A 22,987-nucleotide genomic window follows, 5' to 3' on the forward strand; every position below is an offset into this window, starting at 1 on the left:
CTTCAGTTGTGCAATCGAATACCATTCTTTTGGTATTCTTTGTAATCCTGTGATTTTAGGATAGAACCTGTATTCTGAATACATCAAATGAAAGAGTAACTGTACTGGAATACAGTTAAATTTAAGGCATACTACTCCCTATATTAATCTCTTCTGAGGAAAATTCATTCTCTACTTTTGACCCATCTTTCAATGCCTTCTGTAGGAGCAGTTAGCTGTGATAGCAGTGTGCTCGGGGACCCATCTCCAGATTTTGAGCTAGTGTGGAGTATTTTACCTATTGAAATTATTGTGATTTCAGACGGTTGGTGCTGACAGACATAACTGCCGGTCTGAGGTCCTGGCTGTGGATGAATGTTCTCGAACTGCTCACATCTCACGTGTGGTGCAGACCTCCAAACAGGCTGCCAGAGTTGCAGGAGGTGGGCTTCATTGTGTCTGCACATTTACACTCTGCAGGCGCCTTTATACTGGCATCATTAACTCATATTTTGAAGTGCTCTCTGTAAATTTTGTGGGTGAAGGTCCTCTGCGTGCTTGCTTTTCTGAAACAGGCAGGTTTTCTGAGCCATAAAACACTTGAATAAATCCAAGATAAATTTGAAAAATCTAATGTCTGGAATATTACAGGCAAAATAGTTACATCTCCATGGAAACAAGCCAGGTGGCCGACCTTCCACCAGAAAGGTTATATTGTACACCTTTTAATTAATCTTATCTGTGCTGTAGAACCAGAAGAAAACCTACATTCGCAAGAAGGACAGAGTCATATGTAAGTAAACTAACACTACCGCACAGCACAGTCTGGCTTTAATGGTGTAAACAAATGCTACCTGCAGTGTGGTGTAGCTGATACAGTAGTGCACATACTGTTCCTTAGTAATAAATCGTTACTCCCACATAACACAGGCTTTTCCTACCCCGCCTCTTGTAGTCCTGCTCCCTGTCATGTGTCCACAACCTCCTCCTCCCTCAGTCCTCGGCTGCAGCTCCTTAGAAGGCCCCCACTGTACAGTATGGGACCTGATGTGTATGTATTATATTGTGTTGAGACAGCAGACCAGGGAGGATTCTACTGTAAATTATACTTTGACACTGGGCTCCTCTCTTCTCTCCTTGCTGTAAGCCCTCTCTCAGGCCGTGTATGTTGTTTGTCTTAGGCTGTTGGTACAGAAAGTCCTGCAGGAGCTAAAGTTGTATCATGGGTAAGTAAACAGGAGAGAGAGGTCCTGGCTCCTACGACTGCTTTTATTGCGCACCATCTTAAGAAACAGTGGCCACGCCTTTTGTTTGTGCATGTTTTTACTGTGCATTTCCACATGTTTGCAGAACAAGAGTTTTGCGCACAACCACCTGTATTATAGTGTGCACTGATGTGCATCTTCATTTAAAGTTTTATTCAGGGTGTCCTTCCTGGTGTATCCAAGCATGTACATTTTCACTCTCTCTAAACATCAGAGGTGGGTAGAGTAACGTTACTTCAATAATATTACTCAAGTAAAACTACACAGTAGTGGTCCAAGGAATTACTCAAGTAATAGTAGGAAAAAGAAAAGTATTTGGAGAAACTACTCCTCAAGTACTACTCTCCAAACAAAAATAATCTCAAGTAGAAGTAAATGTACTACCCACCTCTGCACATTACCCTCAAATGACCTGATATGTAAGTCATTTATATACTGTTTTAACGGCAGTTGTGCCATTCCAGCATTCAGTTGTTTTGCCATGTCTCTTGTTTCTCTAAACCAAACATTATACAGTTGATTGTATTCTTATTTTATCTAACTCTGCCCAACAGTGCAAAGCAGAGGAACAGCACCTCAGAATGCAAAGATTCAGGAAATGTCACCTGGTACGAATTCCTCTCGAATGAGTATGTATCTCAAACATTTACACTTTATATTTGTAACATATTCCCTTTAAATAAAACCACTTTATTTGACACACACTGTGCTGTATTTCATACACTGTACCTTTTGTATCAGAAATGAGGAGGAGGAAGACCGCGGAGAAAAAGTGGAGAAAGGCACCAAAGTTAAGAGGAAGCTCAGCTCTCTCAGGAGCAGAGTAACTGGTTCCTTCAATAAAGATAAGGTAATTCTATCGACAATAGTAAATCTGTTTTGTAACGTCTGTGGCCACAGTTAATTTAGAGTTTTTCTGGTTTATCTTTGAGATTATCCGTCACAAACTGCCTTGTCATGAACTAAAACAACCGTTTTGACCCTGGGCTATATTTACTTCCCTAAAGGAAGAGTAAATAGAGCACTGCTTCATACTAATCCCATTACACAAACACTGCAATGGCCCATATGACGTAGAGCATGCCTGACCCAAAGTCAACAGCCAACCTTAATCTAACACCTGTCTCTTGTTTGGTTTGTGTTTTCCTGCAGGGTAAGAGTCGAGAGAAAGAGCAGCAGAAAGAGAGGGAGAAAGAGGTTAAAGAGCGCCAGCGCAATAGCATTTTCATCAGCAGTAACGGGCATGCCTTGGTGCCGGGTGCTTTCTCCAGCTGTGCTACCTGCTCATTGTGCAGCAAAGGCCTGCAGAAGAAGCATGGGCTGGAATGCATGAGTGAGTAATGCCACATGTTCACACGCCCCACATAAATGCATGTTCACGCACAGGTGCAAAGCTCTCACAAACCAATCTATTTATATCACCGCTGCACGCTCGGTTATGTATCTGTACACAAGCACATAAGATTATTGTGAAGCGTATTGTTTATGACATTTTTGTGCTTTTTAATAATATGAACTTTTGAATGCATATGATGGGATTAGGCTATACACTGCAGAACACTTGGGCTGTTTAACTGGTACTGGATTACAAGATCCAAAATATCCAAAATAGTAACAGCCTCACATTGAAGTCTGTCTGGTTTTGTACTTTCTCATTACTTCGTCACATTTTTGATGAAGTGATAGGCAGATAGACTATCACTTCTCAGTTGAGTCACTATTGTCTTTCAATCTGCCCATCCCGGCAGATTGACAGATGTCGGTTTTTAGTTACTTTATATCAGTGTACTATATTATATTTATACTATGCTATGACTGTGCTGTTGTTGGCATTTACAGATGCTTTGGGCTTTGCGTATGTTTGCCTTGCTCAATCCCTCTGGGTCAGATGATAAACCATGAAATAGCCTACATCACAAAAGACATGCAGCTGTGTGTAGGCTGTAGGATAGGCAGTAGTTAAAGACTGAAACAAGTTTGCTGGTTTAGGCATACTGTTTAGTTCGGGCTAATACGTTTGTATATCTGCTTTGAGTCCAAAACTTGTTTGTGATTAGGCTACAAGCCTATTCCACGCACAGGTGGTGTTGAGTAATCATGTTATTATGGGGAAGACACACACCACCGTAACAAAAGTCAGTTTTCTTTTTTTGTTCCTCCTTTTCTTGTTTTTATTATTACGAGTCAAGTGATGATGTACAATTTCGACCCTTTGACATTTGTCTTGCCTACAGTCACAGTGAGTGTCCCTTTAATTTGAACCCAGCCCTGCGCAGGGCCGACAGCAGCAGCCTGTGGAATGCATCGTCTGTGGCCGATGCCAGAGACGGCTCCCAGTGGAGAGCACAAGCAAAACTGGATAAAACAAACGATGTGGACATTTCTTGTTATTGATTGTAACAAACAAGTATATAAAGAAAACTCATCGACACAGTTTTGCAGCGAGAGGAAATGGCTGAATTTAAAACGGTTTAGGTAAGAAACTGAAGCTACTGGTCCATAGTGGGATCAGGTGGATAATTCCCGTTGTTTCGCTCAAAGACTTGAGAGACCTTTATTCTACCTTTATTCTAACGGCTAATATCTGACAAATTCAACTGTTAACCTACTAACATTTGCAAAGTTTAAAGTGACGTGAACCATTTAAAAGTTTTAAAAATATTGTTACTCAATCAACCTATATTTGTTTGCGTGCGCCTAAACTGTGTTCAACATTGTGCTAACAAGTTAGCTTATTACCGTTAGCCTATTAGCCTGGACCGATGCTGTTAGAAAGACATTGTTAGAGTCACTGCTGAATTGTTCTCATTGTTCTAACGTGATCAAATTTACAGCTGTTTATTTTATTACATCGTTATTAATAAAGTCTGTGCCCGAGGCTCACAACATCTCCAGCTCAGAGGAGTTTGTGTTTTGTTGTTAGTTGTTGCAGCTTGCAGAAGCTCAACAGGTGATGCTAACATCTTTAGCTGTATCAAGGGCATTATATAAAGTTTGATATTCCAAAGTTCCTAGATTAGCACGTTTTTTATAGTGTATGATCCTATTCTAGAGTAAAGATACAACAAGTTGTAAATATCTTCGATAGCGGTTACTGTGTTAGTGTAATACAGTAGTTTTATGGTGTAGGTCTGAGTGCCTAGTTCAGAGCTTTGGTGAAGGTTGCACTGTACAGAAGAATACTGAAGTAAAATGTTATTATTATTATTATTATTATTATTATTATTAATAATAATAATAATAATAATAATAATAATAATAATGATGATAATAATAATATTACTATCCAGAAATGTTAGATGTCTATCTTGGTCATTTTTGTGAATACTTAACACAGGTAAAGGCACTATATGCAGGTTGTTATTTGCCTACTTGATATCATGGACTATAGGCTTTGTTCATTTTATCTTTGTACTGTACCAGGCAATAGGAATGGTCCAGGCTTTCCTGCTCTGACTAGATTTCTGACTGGATCACATGGGGCTAATTGTACTTGGCAGGACAGCTAGCTAGACCATAACAAGCCCTCCAGTGAGTTCTCTCTTCTCTTTTTACACAAATCACAGCTTTTGCTTTCAGTCTGCCTGCCTTCCATGTTCAGGGATGTCCAAACTTTGTCACAAGGGGCTGTATATTGAAACATAGATGAAGTAGAAGGTCATAGATTGGTGTTTAATACAGATAATCCTTCAGATGGGGCATTTAAGAAATGTGTTTTTTTGTTTTTTTGAGTTAGTTCATTCAAATAGTACATTCCTCAAAACAGCCTATATAACCTAGTTTGTAACAACATCACTGTGTGAAAAAGTGTTTCGTTTAGTTCGACAGTTGTGAATAACCTGTTTTGCAATGAAACCAGAAACATCTGATGTGGCTGATATGAAACATAACTCTGTCTTACACTTTGTAACTGTATTATGTTTGTACTGTATGTCAAAAAGCTATTTGTTCAAAAACAAATTTCACTGAAAATAACAAAACTTACAGTAATAGTGCTGAGATGACAGATAAAAAGTAATCATGTAGAATATTACGTTAATCTTAATTCCATAACTATCAAATTTTATTTTTATTTTTGTATTTATGGATAAGTAAGTAAGATTTTTAGTTTTGCAGTTGCTGTGGAAATAGAGTTATTAGGTTACATGTACAATTCCCTTTGCTCTATGATTCTGTCTCTGATACACTCTTGTGTTCCTGGAATCCACATTTCCAATAATACACAGGTAAACACATTTTCTCTATACTAAATGACTTTCATGATTTTCTTCTCAATACAACATCTGTTGTCCACTCACTTTTCATATTCAAATCTAATCTTTAGAGATGTGTTTGTATTTCAATTTCACTGTTGCTTATTCAAGTGCAGACAGCACTAGTTTTTTGCTTCTTGTGGGAGGGCTAGTTCTTCGTCAGCAGATTTGAGCTGTGGAGGTGGTTTTGATGTAGAACTGACTACAAACGAGAATGTGCTGAGTGAGGTAACACCTTACTCTCTGAAGCACCACTTAAATTGTGTCCATTGATGTTATCTAAAGACTCGAAAGATGTTTTGGACTTACCACCTAGTATCTTTTCTGCTGATTTACTTCTTTATTTTCTGACCCACTCTGATATTTGACTGGACAGTAATTTCATGTGGGGAATTAAAGCACAGAGGAGACATATGACTCATTATACCAAGATATATTATATTGTTTTTTTTTTTTTAAATCACCTTAATTAATCATTTTATATTAAAAAATCTATATTAAAAAGTGCATACACTAAAATGTCTTTAATTACAGAATTAATTAAAAATTCTATATTAAAATTGCACACACTAAAATGTCTTTAATTTACAGAATTACAGTAATCACTTGATTGATACTGGGAGAAACCATAGCCAGTAGTCACACAAGCTCTGAACATTGATAAGCAGATGGGGAGGACTAAGATCTTTAATTTCAAAATAAAATCAAGTACGAGGCATCTGAACTGAATCGCCTGTTTGGTCTGAGAAGTAAATGCTCAATGTTCATGGTTTGTATAGCCACTTTGCATAGTTTGATCATTTGTTTGACCCACCTCCTCCCAAGGGATAGCCTGCACAAGAAGCCACACACTTTTGTTATTTTTTTTGCAACTGTTTTGTTCACCAAGAGGGTTGTTGGCCTATTATCACCAAACATATGCTTTTGAGCTAAGTGACAATAATACAGTTGTGCTTTATAAAAACAAAACTGGGACAACTTGACAAACAGTTAATGGCTAAGCCAGAGGCACTAATGTTTGTGTGTTTTCTGTCCTGCTGTTTTGCAGATTGTGCTGTGAATGTCCACAAGAGTTGTAAAAGCCTGCTGACCGAATGCACCAGTAACAAGGTATAGCACATTTGTTTGTACTTTATCTTGTCTAGAAATAGTCTTTTGTATTCACAAATGGACCTTCTTTTTTTTCTACAGAGAGACATATTACCAAGGACTAGCTTATCAGCATCCTCTCAATTGGGTAAGTTTCATGTACATAGTATAGTAGAAGGTGTGTGATGGTACAAAGAAACGTGGCTTTAGTCCCACTGGGTCAAATTAAAGTAGCGGCGCTACCTCTCTAGTGATTTGTAATAGCTTATTTAATTAAAACATGAAACTCAGTCATGTGCCAGGAGGATGTATATGCCATTTACTCTGAGATTGGGTATTAAAAAATATGCAACTGAAGAGTTTGAAGAGGGCCAAAGCTATGTAATTACTTGATACTTGTTGCAACAGTTGACATATTCAGTTGCATGTGACTAAGAACCACAGGAGATACAAGCGAGGCCAGCAGCGGCTTAAATTAATCTCCTGTCACCATTGTTATTGTCATGTGAACAGCTGGAGTCTAATCAAACACACCTGACTTGTGCCCATACATGCTCCAGCCAATCACTGACCTGTGTAGGGGGTCAGGAAGACAAAGAGAAGGAGCTAAAATGTGAGAAATATAAAAGGCTGAACTGTATTCTCGAATCTGCTAGAACACCTCGCTCTGTTATAATAAGATGCATTGAACTGCCTTCTCCTCTTTGGGCTTAATGCTCTACAGCTGAAGCTGAGGTAACGTGTATACACATTTATCATGGCCTTAGCTTTAAGAAAGAAACCTGGGAGCTCCTCCAAACCTTGTACAAGGAAAGTCAAAGCGCCTTCCCTATGCTCAGCGTCGTCATGGGGTCGAGTCAGAGTGCGACTACTCATGCACCGGGACTTACTCACCTGCCGATTCCTCCGTTCTTTGTCAAGATCTTGGGTGAAAAGATTCTATGGACAGCAGCAGTCCAGCAAACATGCCATGTCTCTATCCTTCTCATCTTCTCATCTTCATCACTGGCCACTTTGTCATTACTGTTCCTCCTCCTCTTGTTGTTCCTCCTCTTCCTCATCTGTCTTTCATTTCTGTGCCCCAGCCATTAAAGACAGAGAACGTGAGTCATTATCGTCCCAGGGCCCGGATGGCCACTCGACTTATCCCAGTGTCTCAGGCATGACCATTTTTCCACGGGGAGGTCACACTCAAGCAGCTGCTGCCTACAGCACCAGCTCCAGCGCAGCCTCTGCCGCTCCTATGGCCAGCCTCCGTCACCACAGCAGCTCAGGGTCAGTGTCTTCACTGCCGAATACCATTTTTTTTCTCCTCTGTTGTAATGGGTTCACTTAGCTGCAGGACTGAATAGTGTCTATTTTTGTTTTCACAGATCCCTACCTGGGGACATGGATGAAACGGATAGTCTAAGATCCAAACGCTGTAATGAGGACGTTATTTCTCTTGCTCCCTCTACAGTGGAGTCAATTATTGTAGAAGGTAAATCTAAGTATGATTTAAGTTTTTATTTTTAGTGTTTGTTACAAAGATGTAATTTAAATCTTTTGGTTTTAGAAGATAGGTGAAGGTGTATTAAATAGTAGTATTACATTAATTGGTGTGTACTGTCTCTCTCAGATGCTCACTATGCAGCTGTGCGGGCTGATCTAGAGTCTGATGCTCAGGATCTGGAGGCAGACTCATGGAGTTTAGCTGTTGACCAACAGTTTGTCCAAAAACACTCCAAAGACATTGTAAAGAGACAGGATGTCATTTATGGTAAATTTGTCTTCTCTGTTCAGTTGATTTAAATTTATTTTTTTTTCTTATTTGTCAGGGATCATGTACAAATGTCTTCTTATAATCTTACAGTCTACAAATCTTACAAAAGACAAGATGAGCTGCTATTTTCCATCTGCTCTTCATCATGCATGTGGGATGCATGTAAAGTTTTTATTATTTTGTTATCTAAAATTTGGTGTTTGTGATCCTGTAGAGCTGATGCAGACAGAAATGCACCATGTACGGACCTTGAAAATCATGCTTCGAGTTTATGTTTGCGAGCTGAAGGAGAGTCTTCAGATGGATTCAGGCAGAATTGACTGTCTATTCCCTCGTCTGGAAAACCTGCTGGAGCTGCACACACATTTTTTGTCCCGACTCAAAGAGCGGCGACGAGAAAGCCTAGAATCTCCCCATGACAGAAACTTCATCATACACAGAGTGGCTGATATTCTCATCACACAGGTACCGGCCTGTTATTGATCCTTATAAACATAAATATATTAAAATATGAATTAAATATTTTGTAAAATGCGTAAGGAAAAGCAACAATATGACAAATGACACTTTCGAGTGTTTTCAGTTCTCAGGTGAAATAGGAGAGAAGATGAAAGACAGTTATGGAGATTTTTGCAGTCACCATTCTGAGGCTGTTGGCTACTATAAAGAGCAGCTACAAAACAACAAAAAGTTTCACAGCACCATTCGGGTAGAAGAACTACTATTTTTACATTGTTGTCTGTTTAAATCTGTTGTATTTTAATCATTTCATCTTTTTTAAAAATCAGAAAATCAACAACTTGTCCATCGTGCGGAGGTTAGGTGTGACAGAGTGTATTTTGCTCGTGACGCAGCGCATCACTAAATATCCTGTGTTAGTAGAACGGATACTTCACCACACTGAAGGTAAAGTCTATATTCTGCTACTAATGTCCTCATTTCCTTTAGGTAATTGGGCAAAGAGATAACATTTATTCTCAATGTCCCTCTTCTTTTCCCTTCTACAGCTGGTACACAAGAGTATGAAGATTTAACCCATGCACTGACTCTTATTAAACACACAATTGTTCAAGTGGACTCTTTGGTGAACCTTCATGAGAAAACAACCCGCCTCCGAGATATTTACAACAAAATGGAGCCAAAGGCACAGGGAAAAATCAAAGATGGACGAGTGTTTCGGAGGGAGGACCTTGCTCAAGGCCGGAGGCGGCTATTACATGAAGGCACAGTCAACTGGAAGGCAGCGTCTGGAAGACTCAAAGGTACATGCATTGAATCTAAATATCCATCTGCTCATTGTTTGCAGTTACAGGTGTCATGCTTTGGTGATAAATCCTCTTGATGAAAGTAGATAAGAAAAAACATTTGTTTTTTGCAGATATACTTGCTGTGCTCTTGTCCGATGTATTGATTTTGATACAAGAAAAAGACCAGAGATATGTTTTTGCAGCTGTGGTGAGTAATCTGACACTACGCACATTCACATTTAATGTTGACATGAATGTTTCTTTTGAGATATTTAACATGAACAAATCTCCCTTCACAGGATAGCAAGCCATCAGTGATCTCTCTTCAGAAGCTGATTGTTCGGGAAGTGGCCCATGAGGAAAAAGCCATGTTTCTCATCTGTGCTTCATCCAGTGAACCAGAAATGTATGAGATCCACACCTTCTCAAAGGAGGAGCGCAACACATGGATGACACATATCCGGCAAGCTGTGGAAAGGTAGTCACCTGTGTGCAACTTTTATATATTTAGATTTTCATTACACTTGCAATGCATCTACATTAAAAAATGTGTTATATGCTCAACAGCTGTCCCCAAACAGAAGAGAGATTATTTAGTGAGGAGGAGGAAGCACAAGCATCAAGACTGAAAGAATTCCAAGGTAACTTAAAAGGAAATGCTACACCACTAGGGGGTGCATGTGTACAATTGGATTCACACAGGGTCCTTTTAAATTTGAGTGTGTTTGTGTAAATTAGCGACTCTTGGTGTTTGGGGTGATTGTTAAAATTATTTTCTTGTGTTTATAGAGCGTCTGAGCCAGAAGGATGCAGTGATCATGCAGGCTCTCAGTGAGAAGTTGCAGCTGTTCGCCGAAAAAGCAGAGTCTGTACCTGGAGTGGAAGACACTGCCTCACGCTCTCGACTGCTGCTCCGTGGTGATGGCACAGACCTCCAGCAGGGGGAGACACTTCTCAAAGGAGCTATCACTGAAGGTGGGCACTTTTCAAACTTTTTGAATTAGCTACCATAACTATTAACTTTATTTGTCTACATCAGTGGAGAACCTGCAGAATCTTTTACTGTCTGGAGTAAAAGAAGAATCAGACAGACTGGAGGAGATCTCTGGGGCTCTGCCCAAGAGAGCAGGCACTTTTGGGGGTTTTGACAGTACCTCAGCCATCCTCCATAACAGTGAGTTCTGACAAGCACTTTGGGCTCATTTGTATATATATTTAACATTTTTCTGCTGTTGTGTTGATATTGTTTTTTTGTTTTTTTTCTTTGTCTCAGACCACACTGTTAAGACTGGTGAAAGTAAAAACAGAGATAGGAGTCATAGAGCCATCTCTGACCCACAGCTCAAAGACCTGTGTGGCAGCAACACACTAGAAGAAACGGTAGGCACTCTACATTTACAAAGACCACAATCTCAGAACACAGTGTGAGATAAGAATTCAAATATTGGATGGAGCTAATCATCATTGCAGACTTGAAGATTTTGAAAGGGCTCTTGAGCTTTGTATCCCCCTTATACCTTAAAGATAAAAATAATGGGCTGGGTAGAAGGAGCACCAAAACGAGAAGATGGAGAGGGAGTGGGTGTGGTTTAAATAGAGAGGGACAGCAAGAGTGTGTGATGTCATCTCCCTCCCAGGCTTATTGTTTTGTCCATCTCTGATCAGGTTGATGAGAGTTGTTGCTCAACTCCAAGGTGGAATCGGATCTGGAGTGACTCTTTCCCTGAGGCTGAGGTCAGTTTACTGCTCTGTGCTGTAGGGTATTGTTTGGCAGAATTTTATGGAAATTAACATTTCAGAGACATTTCTGAGATGTTGCTGTTTTTCATTTCAGTTCTTCGATCGAGTGCTCATGCTCTCTCAGAGGCTTTACAGTCTGCAGGTAATGCTAGCGACATTGATTTTACATTCAGTTTTGACTTTGTAATGTTTGTATTTTTTCTTGTATTCTTTAGGCTATCATTTCCCAGCAGGACAGTCAAATCGAGTTACATCGAGCATCATTGACTGAGCGTGCCTCCTTCATGAGTCGCTACCGTGGTAACTGTCTTCAAGAGCAAGAGAAACAGAGAACATTAGCTCTCCAAAGAGAAGAACTGGCCAATTTTCACAAACTACAAGCTCAGCATAGACAAGAACAACAGCGCTGGGAAAAGGAGAGAGAGAAGCAGCAGCACCAGGTGGAGGCCACAGAGGCCAAGCTGCGGCAGAGGGAGGAAGACTGCAAACGGCTGGAGGTAAGCTGTCTGCTCCAACATTTATATTATAGATTTCTTTTTTTGATAACATATTTGATTTTTAGGAACGACTTGCAGAAGAACGGGAAGAGCTGGAGAGGCAGCGAGAGAAGTATCAGGAGGATCTGGAGAGACTGAGAGAGTCAACTCGAGCCGTGGAGAAAGAGAAGGAGCGCTTGGAGCACCAGAAGAAGAACAAGAGGAAGACCATAGAGGTCATGACCTCTGTAAGTATCTCGCATATACATCTTTCAAAAGTTTTGGGAATAATTCTTGCTTGATTTATGTGCTGGTAGAGTAGTTGGTTGCCTCACTTTCATAAAAATCTGCAGACCATATTCTATTTTGGAATCTCTTCTCCTTTCAAAAGTGCCCTCTAGTGACAACTAGATTAACCAGCAGTTTACATTCACTGTCCAGTTATTAGGTGTTTGACTTTTTGTTTAGGGCTTCACGGTCTTTTTGTAGATTATATCACAGTAGCATAATGCCACACATGATCCAGAGCCCTCAGTCCTGGAGTTCACCTGGTCTGGGAGAGTTTCTTGATCACGCTCCTTTCTCCTGTCTCTGTATTTGTGTCCACTGCTCCATTATCACAGCACAATGCGGCCCTTTGTGTGAGTTTCACAAGGAAGTAGATCCACACAGTAATTTAAAGCCAATTATTTGATTCTGGTTTTGTTGACAAATGTATGCAAAGAGGAAATTTATATGAACATACAATATACTGAACAGTTTTGTTTTGTTTTTTTTTACTTTTCACGTGATCACTTCAATCTAATTGGTGCCTGTAGTTCCTCTATAAGTATGATATTTATGTTATTTATAATATATATTTATATATTTACATTATATTTATCCATTGCCCCTTTTTATGAAATACTACAGGACACAGCTGACTTTAGTTACAGTATTACTATTATGTGATTTTAGAAGTTTGAACAATTCAAGGTCTTAAAGAAAAAAATCCAGATGGTGAGTTGACCTCATCTATTGTGATGAGTAATCCAGACTTTTCTAATTACAGAGTTTAGGAAAACTGCGTCAGTAAACAGGATTGTTATGTGGTTTGTTTTGTTTTTACCTATAAATAAAGTAAGGCAAAATTTGTCTGTTGAGACTGAATCACTATTAAGTCATCACCCAAATATGTGTTTTGGGCAGCAGTTACTTTTGTTGTTTTTTGCACACACTGAGGGTATGTATAGCCTGTGCTGTAATCGCATAGATCAGCTGTGATTAGAAGACATTTTTTGGTGTAAAGGCATTATCCCAAACATCAGCCTTTTATCAGCTTTGACCTTAGACTCTTATCCAGCCTGAAGACCAGTGTAATACAACTATTTGCTGTTACTCTTGAGTATATGGGCTCCACAACATCACATATGGGGCACATGTCTCTGTTTGTGTGTATATGAGTATAGAGGAGTCTTGCTGCGACATGCAGGGCTTCACATAAACCTCTTTATGTCTTATCACATTCTGATGACAGGTGGCTTGTTACTTGTTGATAAAAAAAAAAAAATCATTCACTTTAATGGGGACACAGCCTTGGGCCTTATTGAAAAACAACCTCATCAATGTGCGTTATTTCAATTGATCTAAAGGTTTACACAGAAAGTCGGTGAACTCTAGGTGTTGTTAACGCTTAGGAAAAAGTTTTGAAATACTCATCAGGTATGTAAGAACTGACAAAGGTCACAGAACCATAAGGGTACTCATAAAACATGTATTCCAGCTGCGTTTCCTCACGCCTCCATGTCGTCTGTGTCCTGTTCTGGCCATGGCATGTTCCTGATTTATGATGTTGTTGACTCGAACTCTGTGAGCAAGTCTTAAGCTCAGCACTCATGGAAAAGCACTTGTTTCCTTTCTAATAGCATGCTGTGCAAAACTACACAAAACCCTCACTGGAGGGCAGATATTTCCAATGCCTGTCACTTTCATGTTTATAATGTGAGTAGAGTTTGGTTTTCAATTTGATTTTACTATGTCTCATCAAAAACAATTAAATTTTAGTATTAATTTCCTGAACAATACACACATGCTTTCACTTCAGAGGATTGGCTGTAGACCTCTCACTGAAAAAGACACAAGCATATCGTTGATTAGAAATTATTATTTGCACAGCACAACCCGGAATGTATGTTATGGTATGGTACAGTATGACATTAAACATATCTGACCTGCATTTATTCAATTACAGGTGTTGTTATCTCTAAAAATCATCCTCAAAAACATCTAGGATCATCTGTTCAGAAATCAGACTCATAACTTGACCAGGTATTGTGGCCTGCTTGTTTCCATAGAGTGTAATGTCATACTGTAGAACATTCCAGGCAATGCAAGAACATCTCCATGGAGACAAGAAGGTAGCATAAAAAAGTTACGTATTGCACCTTTTAGATAATTTGTTAGCTGTACTTAAATCTGTACTTCTCTGCTTGGAGCAGAAAGCTTCATCTATAAATCGTTTTGTGCGGTGTGTAATTAGCTGAACAATGCTGTGATACTCCTAACAGACTGATGTCACTGGAGGCATGTGGTTGTTCTGCGGCTCTGCCTGTTGTGTTAGACACACCTTTATCTGCACAGGGACTGTTGGAGGTTTTAAGTTTCTCGTTTGGTGTGTGCACATTGTCCTTGAGCCTCTTGAAAGGCCCGTCCCAAACTCTGTGCTAGCTCAGCAGAATGCGCCGCATGTGTTTCTGATTCTGTATAGAGCCCATAAATACACTGAGCTCCATAGATAGTGTTTCTGTAACATGAGGTACACATAATGCAGAGGGCTCATACAAACCATCATTATATGAACATCAAACAGAAATAGAGCCATTTAGAGGTTCAGGATCTACCTTTTCTGATGCCAGGGCTGTCATCAGCTTGTTTATTCAATTACAGGTGTTTTTTATTGCCAAACAGTACACTGACACATGTTCCAACTGTGGGATCGCCTTACCACAAACAAAGTTACAGCAAGGCTGTGCAATTACCGTATTTTCCGGACTATACGTCGCTCCAGAGTGTAAGTCACACACATATATGTGTGTGTGTGTGGGGGTGGTGTGTGTGTGTGTGTGTGTGGTGTGTGTGTGTGTGCGGGTGTGTGTGTGGGGGTGGGGGTGTGTATATATATATATATATATATATATATATATATATATATATATATATATATACATACATACATACACCCCCCCCCCCCCCACACACACACACACACACACCCACACACACACCCACACACCCCCCCCACACACACACACATACATACATACATACATATATACACTATACTATAAGTTGAATTTTTTGGAGGAAATTTATTTTATAAAATTTGAGACCAAGAACAGACATTTAATCTTTAAAGGCAAGTTACAATAATAACAATAAAAAATAGAGAACAACAGACTGAAAGCAGTACAGGTAATTACTAACGTAACATTTATATTTATTCAGCTACATACATAGCATAGACAGCAAACTGAATACGTGTCTGATATGTTGACGTAAGATATTAACAGTTAATCAGATAACTACGCTAATGCTGGCTTGTCCACAAACACAAGAGACAGAGAGAGAGTTCTTTTCACTGATGTTTACTGTGGTCTTACTTCTTCATCACAGTTCACACTGTAGAACTAGCAAACACGTAAAATATAACATCTATGTTACATGTTATATATATTACATATACACAAAAAACTGCATATGAACGAATGGAAAATATACATACCACTTTGCCCTGCTAGTAAACAAGCTGGTGAAGCGAAAACATTATATTTTAATTTTCAATTGTTTCTTAAATAGTGCTCTGTTGAGCCAGACTTCGCATTAGCGTAAAAGGCTGAACTGGAAAACAGGAAGTAGTTTTTGCGACTTATGATAAACTACAATATTACAACATTACAATAGTGTTCCAAGTGAAAAATGATCACTTTTATGGTCTTATAAATGAAGGGGAAATAAATAAGGGGAAATTAAATAACAAATATATACAAGAAATGAAGTCAAGTAAATGTTCTTACAGGTATTACAAATACAACAGCACCATATAGTGGTCAAACAAGTGAACTGTAACATGTATAATCAACGATTACATAACACGTTTGTACACCACATGAAGAAGAGACAACAAACTGAATATGTGTCTGGTATGTTGTTAACGTAAGGTATTGACAGTTAAACAGATAACTAAAGCTTAAAAAACAAGCAAAAAAGTTTACTCTCGCTCTCACTCCAAATTACTAAATCCATTGAATTCTTTGTCCTCGCTTCTGAGCAACTCCGCTGGCTCCGGAAGTAGATGAAGCTGCACTTCCCCATGGCCTCGCACAATTATCAGTGTGACAATGACAGAGATGTGAAATTCTATACTTTTACACCCCTGGCCAGACTATGAAAAAAGGTGCGACTTATACTTAATCACATTTTCAAGTCGTGATTACAAATACTGCTGCAATCAGTTACAAAAAAAGGAAATTCTGCAAAATGACATGGGTGCTCTTTGGTCCCACTAAACCCAGAGCAAAGTCATTTGCTTTTAATCACATAATTATAATGAATTATATTACTTCTGCTTCTAGATCATGTATGCTCTGTAAAGCTTGATTACCATTTTCTCTCTCTCCATGTTCGTGCTGCAGGTTGTTCCTCTCTCAGGCAGTTTGAACGGTGTACCCAGCTCCACAGGTCTGTCGGAGCTCAAGGGCCTGAGGAGCAGTGTGTCTGTGGCTCCAGCCGATTACCCCGAGCGCCCTGAGGTGACACAGCGGAGGGAAGTGAGCAGCTCCACCCTGAAGACTGAGGTCCCTCTGCACCTGCTCAGCACCACCAACCAGCACAAGTCTGTCAGCGTGTCCCAGCAGATACCCACCAAGCTAGCTGCGCTCAGCAGCATCAAGGGCAGCAAGCCAGGCAAGAGCGCAAAGGCCTCCCATAGGTCTGACAGCTCAGGTATGACAATGTCACTTAATGTATATTTTTATATTTCTGCTTTGCAATGAACACAGAGTTCATTAATTTTTATTCTATCCATTATAGAAAGCATAAGATAAAGCAACAGGAGGGTCGTATTCATTGTTGTTGTACTAGTATTTCTAGTGAAAGGCACTAAACCAGATTTTTATTCTCTTAAAAATGTGAAGAATAAGTATTTTTAAACTGTGTGCAGCGGTTTAAACTTGTTCCTTAATTTGTGCCTAGCCTAATTATTCACTGTTTACAAGCTGTTTTCATAATTTTTCAGAGTGGAGTTTAATGTCATGGTAATGCTAACAATAACTTATGCTAGCATACAGCATCACCTGTGGGTTTTTTGTGCAAAACTGCTTCATAATTAGATGCAAACTGCACGCTGTGATGTCATTTTGATCCCAAGAATTGCCTTTACAATATAGCTGTACTGGAGAAAGACAAATTTGACTTCATGAAAATAAAAAAAAAACAGGTACAGCCTCTATAAAGTCATGCCGTAGTTGCAGTGGTACTACAAACATTTTTATATTTAAGAATAGATTTGAGTACTCCTAAAACTAAGACAGTATTGGTGGGCATATTTCATGTACTCTTTATTGCTTTTTGTTCATGATGCCATTTGCATCTAGGCCATCTGTGCCTGACATGAGGTTGACCAGAGCCTCCTGACTTAAGTGATTCATTAGGATCACATTAGACTTCTAATTGGGTCAGCCCTCTGATATATTGGATAGTGGTGATTAAACTGCAGTGGCCTTGCTCTCGTTGAAAGTTTAATCTAATTACAATCTCTGTCTGTTCCTGTTTGTCTCATGTGGTCTTTCCTTATTCCCTATACCCTCAGTGTCAATGGATATGAAGCAGATGTTGCCTCTAAAGCTGTCTGCTCGAGAAGACAACTCCCTGAAGGCCAAACGCTCCATCAGCCCCCACCAGTCCCTCACTGTGTCCACCTCCCCTCTGCCTCACACTGGTACAGAGCTCTTTTAATGCTGTACACTATCAAAGCGGATACCAGTCTAATGTGCCCACACCTACCACAGTCCGCCGGCCTCTCCCTGTGTAAACAGCTCTCAGGTTCACACGCCTCCTCTATGATTGATGGCCTCTTACACAGACTTCATAATCCACAACCCTGACACCAAGTGTTTTAGGTGTGATCACAGTATCCTCGGCTTTAAATAGCTCAAAAACGTAACCGTGAGAAGTAAAACAAAGGTGGCTGCATTAAACCCTACAAACTCAAAAAAGGTCAAAAGCTGATTCTCTCTCTCCTCTTCTTGCAGATCCACTGAGCCCACCGGACAGTACAGGACCTGAGAGCCACTGCTCTTCCTCCCTCCTCATCTCTCCTCCTGTGAATACCCATAAAGCCCCTGTGCAATCCCGGAGCTCTAGCTCCTTCCTTTACCAGCCCCAGCAGCCCACCCTCGGTCTCCAGTCCCCTGCCCAGCCCAGTGCGCCCCCTCCGTACCAGGGCACCACAGAGGACCTGAAAGAAGACGTCATCTTTTTCTGAAGCACAATCAACACATTCCTGCATCCACCACAAGTCTTATTCTGACATGGGTAAAAATATCTGAATGAAGTAGCAGCCGTTTTTAGCTTTTGCCCATTGTTGCTTATGTCAGTGATGCACAGATGATGCATTGATGCAGATTTGGAGCTCACCAGGGTTTGTTGTAATAACTGAGGCCAATTATAATGAAGGATTTTTGTATTTCAAGATGTGTTGCAAGAGCTGAAGACAAAGTGAACACAAATTACTCCAGTGCTGGTTTGGATCTCTTTAAAGTCTGAGTAATCCAGGTTCATTCTCACTCCAACTGTTTTTATTTGCACTGTGAAAACACTGTATTCCCCATTAATCCGGGATGCTTTAGTAGCGAAGGCTGTGTTTGTCTTTTGTTGTACAGTTGCACAAATATATGAAGGCTTATATATCATTATGTTCTTAATTGTGACTCCACCCCATAAAGCTAAAGATGTTCTCTTATGAAATACACTGACTTTAGCAAAACATTCTGTTTTGATTCTGTCCCAGGCTCTTCCATAGGGATTCCAAATCACTTTTTACTCCAGTTAAGATTGGCTTTGGAGTTAAACCATATGGCAACTGAAGGATATAATGAGTTTCCACTGCTAATTTGGACTTCAAAAAAAATAAAAAAAATTACACTGGCTGTGTTTACATGCACACCAAAAATCTGATCATTGTCTTATATCTTATCTGATCTTTGATACACTTATATACAGTTACAACAGATTGGAGTAGTCTGATTTCTGTCTGATTGTTCATGATTGTTCACGTCTGCGTAGGTTTTGGTTTTGAGAATGTTTAAGACTGAAAGAGTTATTTTAAACTTCATTGTAATTAATTTATTTACTGCCATCACTCACCAGGTGTTTTTGATGATCAATTTTCTCTTGTGCATGAAAACACACACCAAAAGTCAGCTGTAATTATTATTGGTTAGTTGGGTTATTCTATTTATGTTTTTTACTTTCCACGTAAAGGTACCAATTGTTAGTATGTTTTTAGTTTTGTTTCCCATGAGATGTGTAGATCAGCTGGATCTTAAGCAGCTTTGTGTACAAATTTGTATAGATTGTACATAGCTTTTGTATTTTTGTCTTTCTGTCTTATGTCTCCTGTTTTGTGAATGAGATGCAAACATCAGCCAAAATTGTAGTACTTGTTAATATATACTTGATTACACATGTGGCTGTGTATGTATGATAAACCACAATCACTTAGTGCTGTTAAATGAGTATGTTCTTTTTGAATGTGCTTGTAGCATTGAAGCTAAAGTGCACAACTCTGGTACTATGACGTGTGATGTTTTTATTTACTCTTTCGTATGTATTTGGTTCAGTTAAAACCAAAGCTTTGTGTATTTCTTGTGTAGCTTTTATCCCAGAGAAGATTACCTTCTTAAACTTGTAGTAAATTGACATTTTTAAATGATCATCTGTCTGCCATATGCATCAAGAATGTAGTACCAGTATGTAGTATCTTTTCTGTAGCCTCTTGTTTTGCATAGTCACAACATTGGACACTTCTCTGCTAAGTATGATTTATAACTTATTACTGATGTAAAATTCACAAAAGCCAGTCTGTCACATCACTGTTGTGTTGTTCTGACACACCAACATTTTGGACCTGTAACTTGTAAATAATCATGAACTTATTTTATTTCCTTGGCCAATCCACACTAGTCACTTTGGATAGTAGTATACTTGAAGGCTAAAATGAATGTTTTTATTTCTTGTTTTGTGTTAATCTTTTATTTACCAAGAGCTGTCTAATGACTTTGTAGCACACTGCTGACTTTTTAATGTTGAATTTTATTCACTGTTAGAACAACCTGTGGACACCAATTCTTACTTTAGACAAATTTAAAAATAAAGTACTTGAAACAAAATTGGTTGTTGTTACAAGTCAAACTGTATTGTTATTTTAAAAAGTGCACGTACAATACCTCTTGCATAGGTATGTATATAAGGATTAACTGCCTGCCCTTAACATATAATATTCCCACACATCTAAGCTCTTATTTACTGCTCATCCAAATAATCCCGACCACCCAATTGGCCCTCTTCTTGTTGGAATGCTAGTAGACACTAATAACAGCCTGCTCAGACCGTTGTGTCTTAGGCGGAGGTTGCTGGTTCCTCTTGCAGCGGAGCGGACAGTCCCTGCTTATTGTCACGGAGCCTGGGAATGTTCCACAGTGTAGTGGCCACTTTTATTGTCTGCTGTCATTAGTGGCTTTTCTGTCTCCTCTCAAAGCCTGTTTTTCCAGGCATCTTCCCCACACAGAGATCTTAACTCCGGCTTTGTTTCTCTGTGTCTACCAAAATCATCTGAGACCAGACTGAGATGTTTTATGTAATGCTGTTTAGAGGAAGTTGGGAGTCCTCTTGGAGTCCTGGCTCTAGTGCCTGTGCATCTTCTGATGCCATAGTTTAAGAGATATTCCCAGAACTGAGACATCATTTTCATATGTTCTTTATTTGTGTGTAAAAGAGACAGGCAGTACAGGCAATTTGCATTCATAATTTTATTTAGATTATAAGGAGACATATGAGACAACAGCAGAAAGGAGAGTTAGTGAAAGACTGAGTTAGTATTAAACTTTACAAGATTAATGTGTTAATGTGTAAATACATCCTGGTATTTTCTCTGCATAGTTGCTTTTACGCATACTCCCATACAGCTGTTTTTTAGTGAGTGCAGCTTGGGTCAGATAAAAAGGAGATAGTTTCAAGCATGCTCCCTTAAGTCGATTAATCCATTAGTGGGACATGTCTTTAGTTGACCGAGAATTTGAGTTGTCTACAGCTGTACAGTACATGGATACATAAGTATCCTATATTCCTTCACAGATGTTTATTTCCAATAACTAACTTGAGTTAGTTAACTTGAGATAAATATTTGGAGTGGCAGTACTTAAAGGGGACATAGTATGTAAAATATTAGAAGGTTTTACTCATATTATCATGTTGCTTGGGGTTGTATTTTGATTGATTCATGCATGTCTGAGCATGTCTGTCCTATTCATCTACCCCCTATCCCCGCCCTTCCATGTTCTTACTTCCATTTCCAATAAAAATAAAATAAAATAAAAAATCTGACTTTGGGTCATATGTGTTTGGTTCAACACCATCATGTAGGCATTTTTCAAAGAATAAAAACATATAAATGGAAATTGCTGCTTGCCATGGAGACATTTAAGAGGTAGTTTTAAACAGAAAGTTAATAAACATGTTTCTATAACTATGTTTTAGATCAATATTGTGATTTAGAATGAATAAAAAAATGTTGAATAATGATTTACATATGTTACAGTTAAATAGCAGAAATAAAGCACAATATGTCTTCTTTAAGTGCACATGTAGACTTATATGTAATCTGTTGAAAGACACAAAGGGCTGTGTGTTCTCTGACATTGAAGGTGATGACTGAGATAACACATTGTAAAACATCGTTGAGTCAGTGCCGCCTTTATTACATAACCATTCAAGGGTTTTAGTTTCATGTTATATGTGATATTTTGAGGACATTCAAAAGATATAATATTTAATTAAAACTGTTAATTGCTATGGTGACAGTTCAAATATTGCATCATTCTGGAACCCATGGAAGAAAAATTACTTTCTCAGGGTTTCTTCTTATCTGCTTCATAAAAACAAAACAGTGAAGAGGTGATATACTTGGATACGCCTCTCACAGACAAGCTCAGACTAAATAAATGAGAACTGAAGTTACGTTATGCGTCTTGGTTTTGTTCTGGATGAATGAGAATGTCTGTTCCTCCGAGGCGCTCATCTGATCTTCATCTTGTATCAACAAAAGCCATTGCAGTGTTGGGCCAGCACTCTGAAAGCTCACACAAAGAAGAGCTTATGGCAGCCAAGGAGTCGGATCAGACGGTTACTGTTGTTGCCCCGGGAGATGTGTGTCAGGTGACTTGACCAGGTACAGGACAATATTAGAAGTGTGCTCTCTCCCTGTTGCTCTTTAACCCCTGATTTTGGCCCGGGCTCTGAGTTGCCCGTCCTGTTTCTCTCTGAATCAGGAGTGATGAATGGAGTCTTTGTCACAGACCAGGAGATTAAACAAGTCACATTCTCAGCGGCCATCTTTACTTGATTACTGTAATGTTTAGTCTGAGTCATGCACCAAACAGGAGCGCAGCAGTGTTTTCTCACCAAGCTTTTCTACCGCAACAACACTGAAAAAATGTGACCTTGATTATTATGAAACTGCTTTAAACGTACCACAACATAAAAAAAAGAAGATCCTTAGAGGTTTTAATTTTGTTTTTTTTTTAAATCTAATATATAGACTTTTAATCTAGATTTTTATTCTATATATTAACACAGGTGCAACTTATCTCTGTAGAGATGTTATTGCTTTACCTGGAATGTTCCACAGTATAGTATTAGACTTACTGATCTCCATGAACACAAACAGGTAGTGGCACCAGCATGTAACATGTCAGATCTGTAGAGAGGTGACCCTGCTCCAGAATGCATAGTTTTCACCTAATGAATGAACACAGTTCGTGATGGATACAGGACTTGTGTATATCCATTTTTCTTTTTTTCAATTTTTGCCATTTTTGGCCCCAATAAGTCCTGTTTTGGCAAGTTTGTTTTTTATGTCTTC

At 39.1% G+C, this 22,987-nt stretch overlaps 1 protein-coding gene across 1 annotated transcript; it reads left to right on the plus strand.

Annotated features, from left to right (window-relative positions):
• Nucleotides 1-306: 306 nt before the first annotated feature.
• On the plus strand, nucleotides 307-20,237 carry arhgef18b (rho/rac guanine nucleotide exchange factor (GEF) 18b). The gene is made up of 27 exons (XM_055221171.1): nucleotides 307-422; nucleotides 730-772; nucleotides 1,799-1,873; nucleotides 1,986-2,094; nucleotides 2,397-2,577; nucleotides 6,546-6,607; nucleotides 6,689-6,734; nucleotides 7,672-7,861; nucleotides 7,960-8,066; nucleotides 8,205-8,345; nucleotides 8,563-8,813; nucleotides 8,932-9,057; nucleotides 9,137-9,254; nucleotides 9,356-9,610; nucleotides 9,727-9,803; nucleotides 9,895-10,073; nucleotides 10,163-10,236; nucleotides 10,385-10,570; nucleotides 10,635-10,769; nucleotides 10,869-10,975; nucleotides 11,261-11,329; nucleotides 11,430-11,477; nucleotides 11,551-11,832; nucleotides 11,898-12,059; nucleotides 16,482-16,791; nucleotides 17,657-17,785; nucleotides 18,099-20,237. Exons 5-27 carry the CDS (start codon nucleotides 2,574-2,576, stop codon nucleotides 18,329-18,331), a joined length of 3,291 nt encoding a protein of 1,096 aa, XP_055077146.1. The 5' UTR covers nucleotides 307-422; nucleotides 730-772; nucleotides 1,799-1,873; nucleotides 1,986-2,094; nucleotides 2,397-2,573; the 3' UTR covers nucleotides 18,332-20,237.
• The last annotated feature ends 2,750 nt before the right edge of the window (nucleotides 20,238-22,987 follow it).

This window comes from Periophthalmus magnuspinnatus, chromosome 4 (assembly GCF_009829125.3).
Source record: "Periophthalmus magnuspinnatus isolate fPerMag1 chromosome 4, fPerMag1.2.pri, whole genome shotgun sequence".
Lineage (NCBI taxonomy): Eukaryota > Metazoa > Chordata > Actinopteri > Gobiiformes > Gobiidae > Periophthalmus > Periophthalmus magnuspinnatus.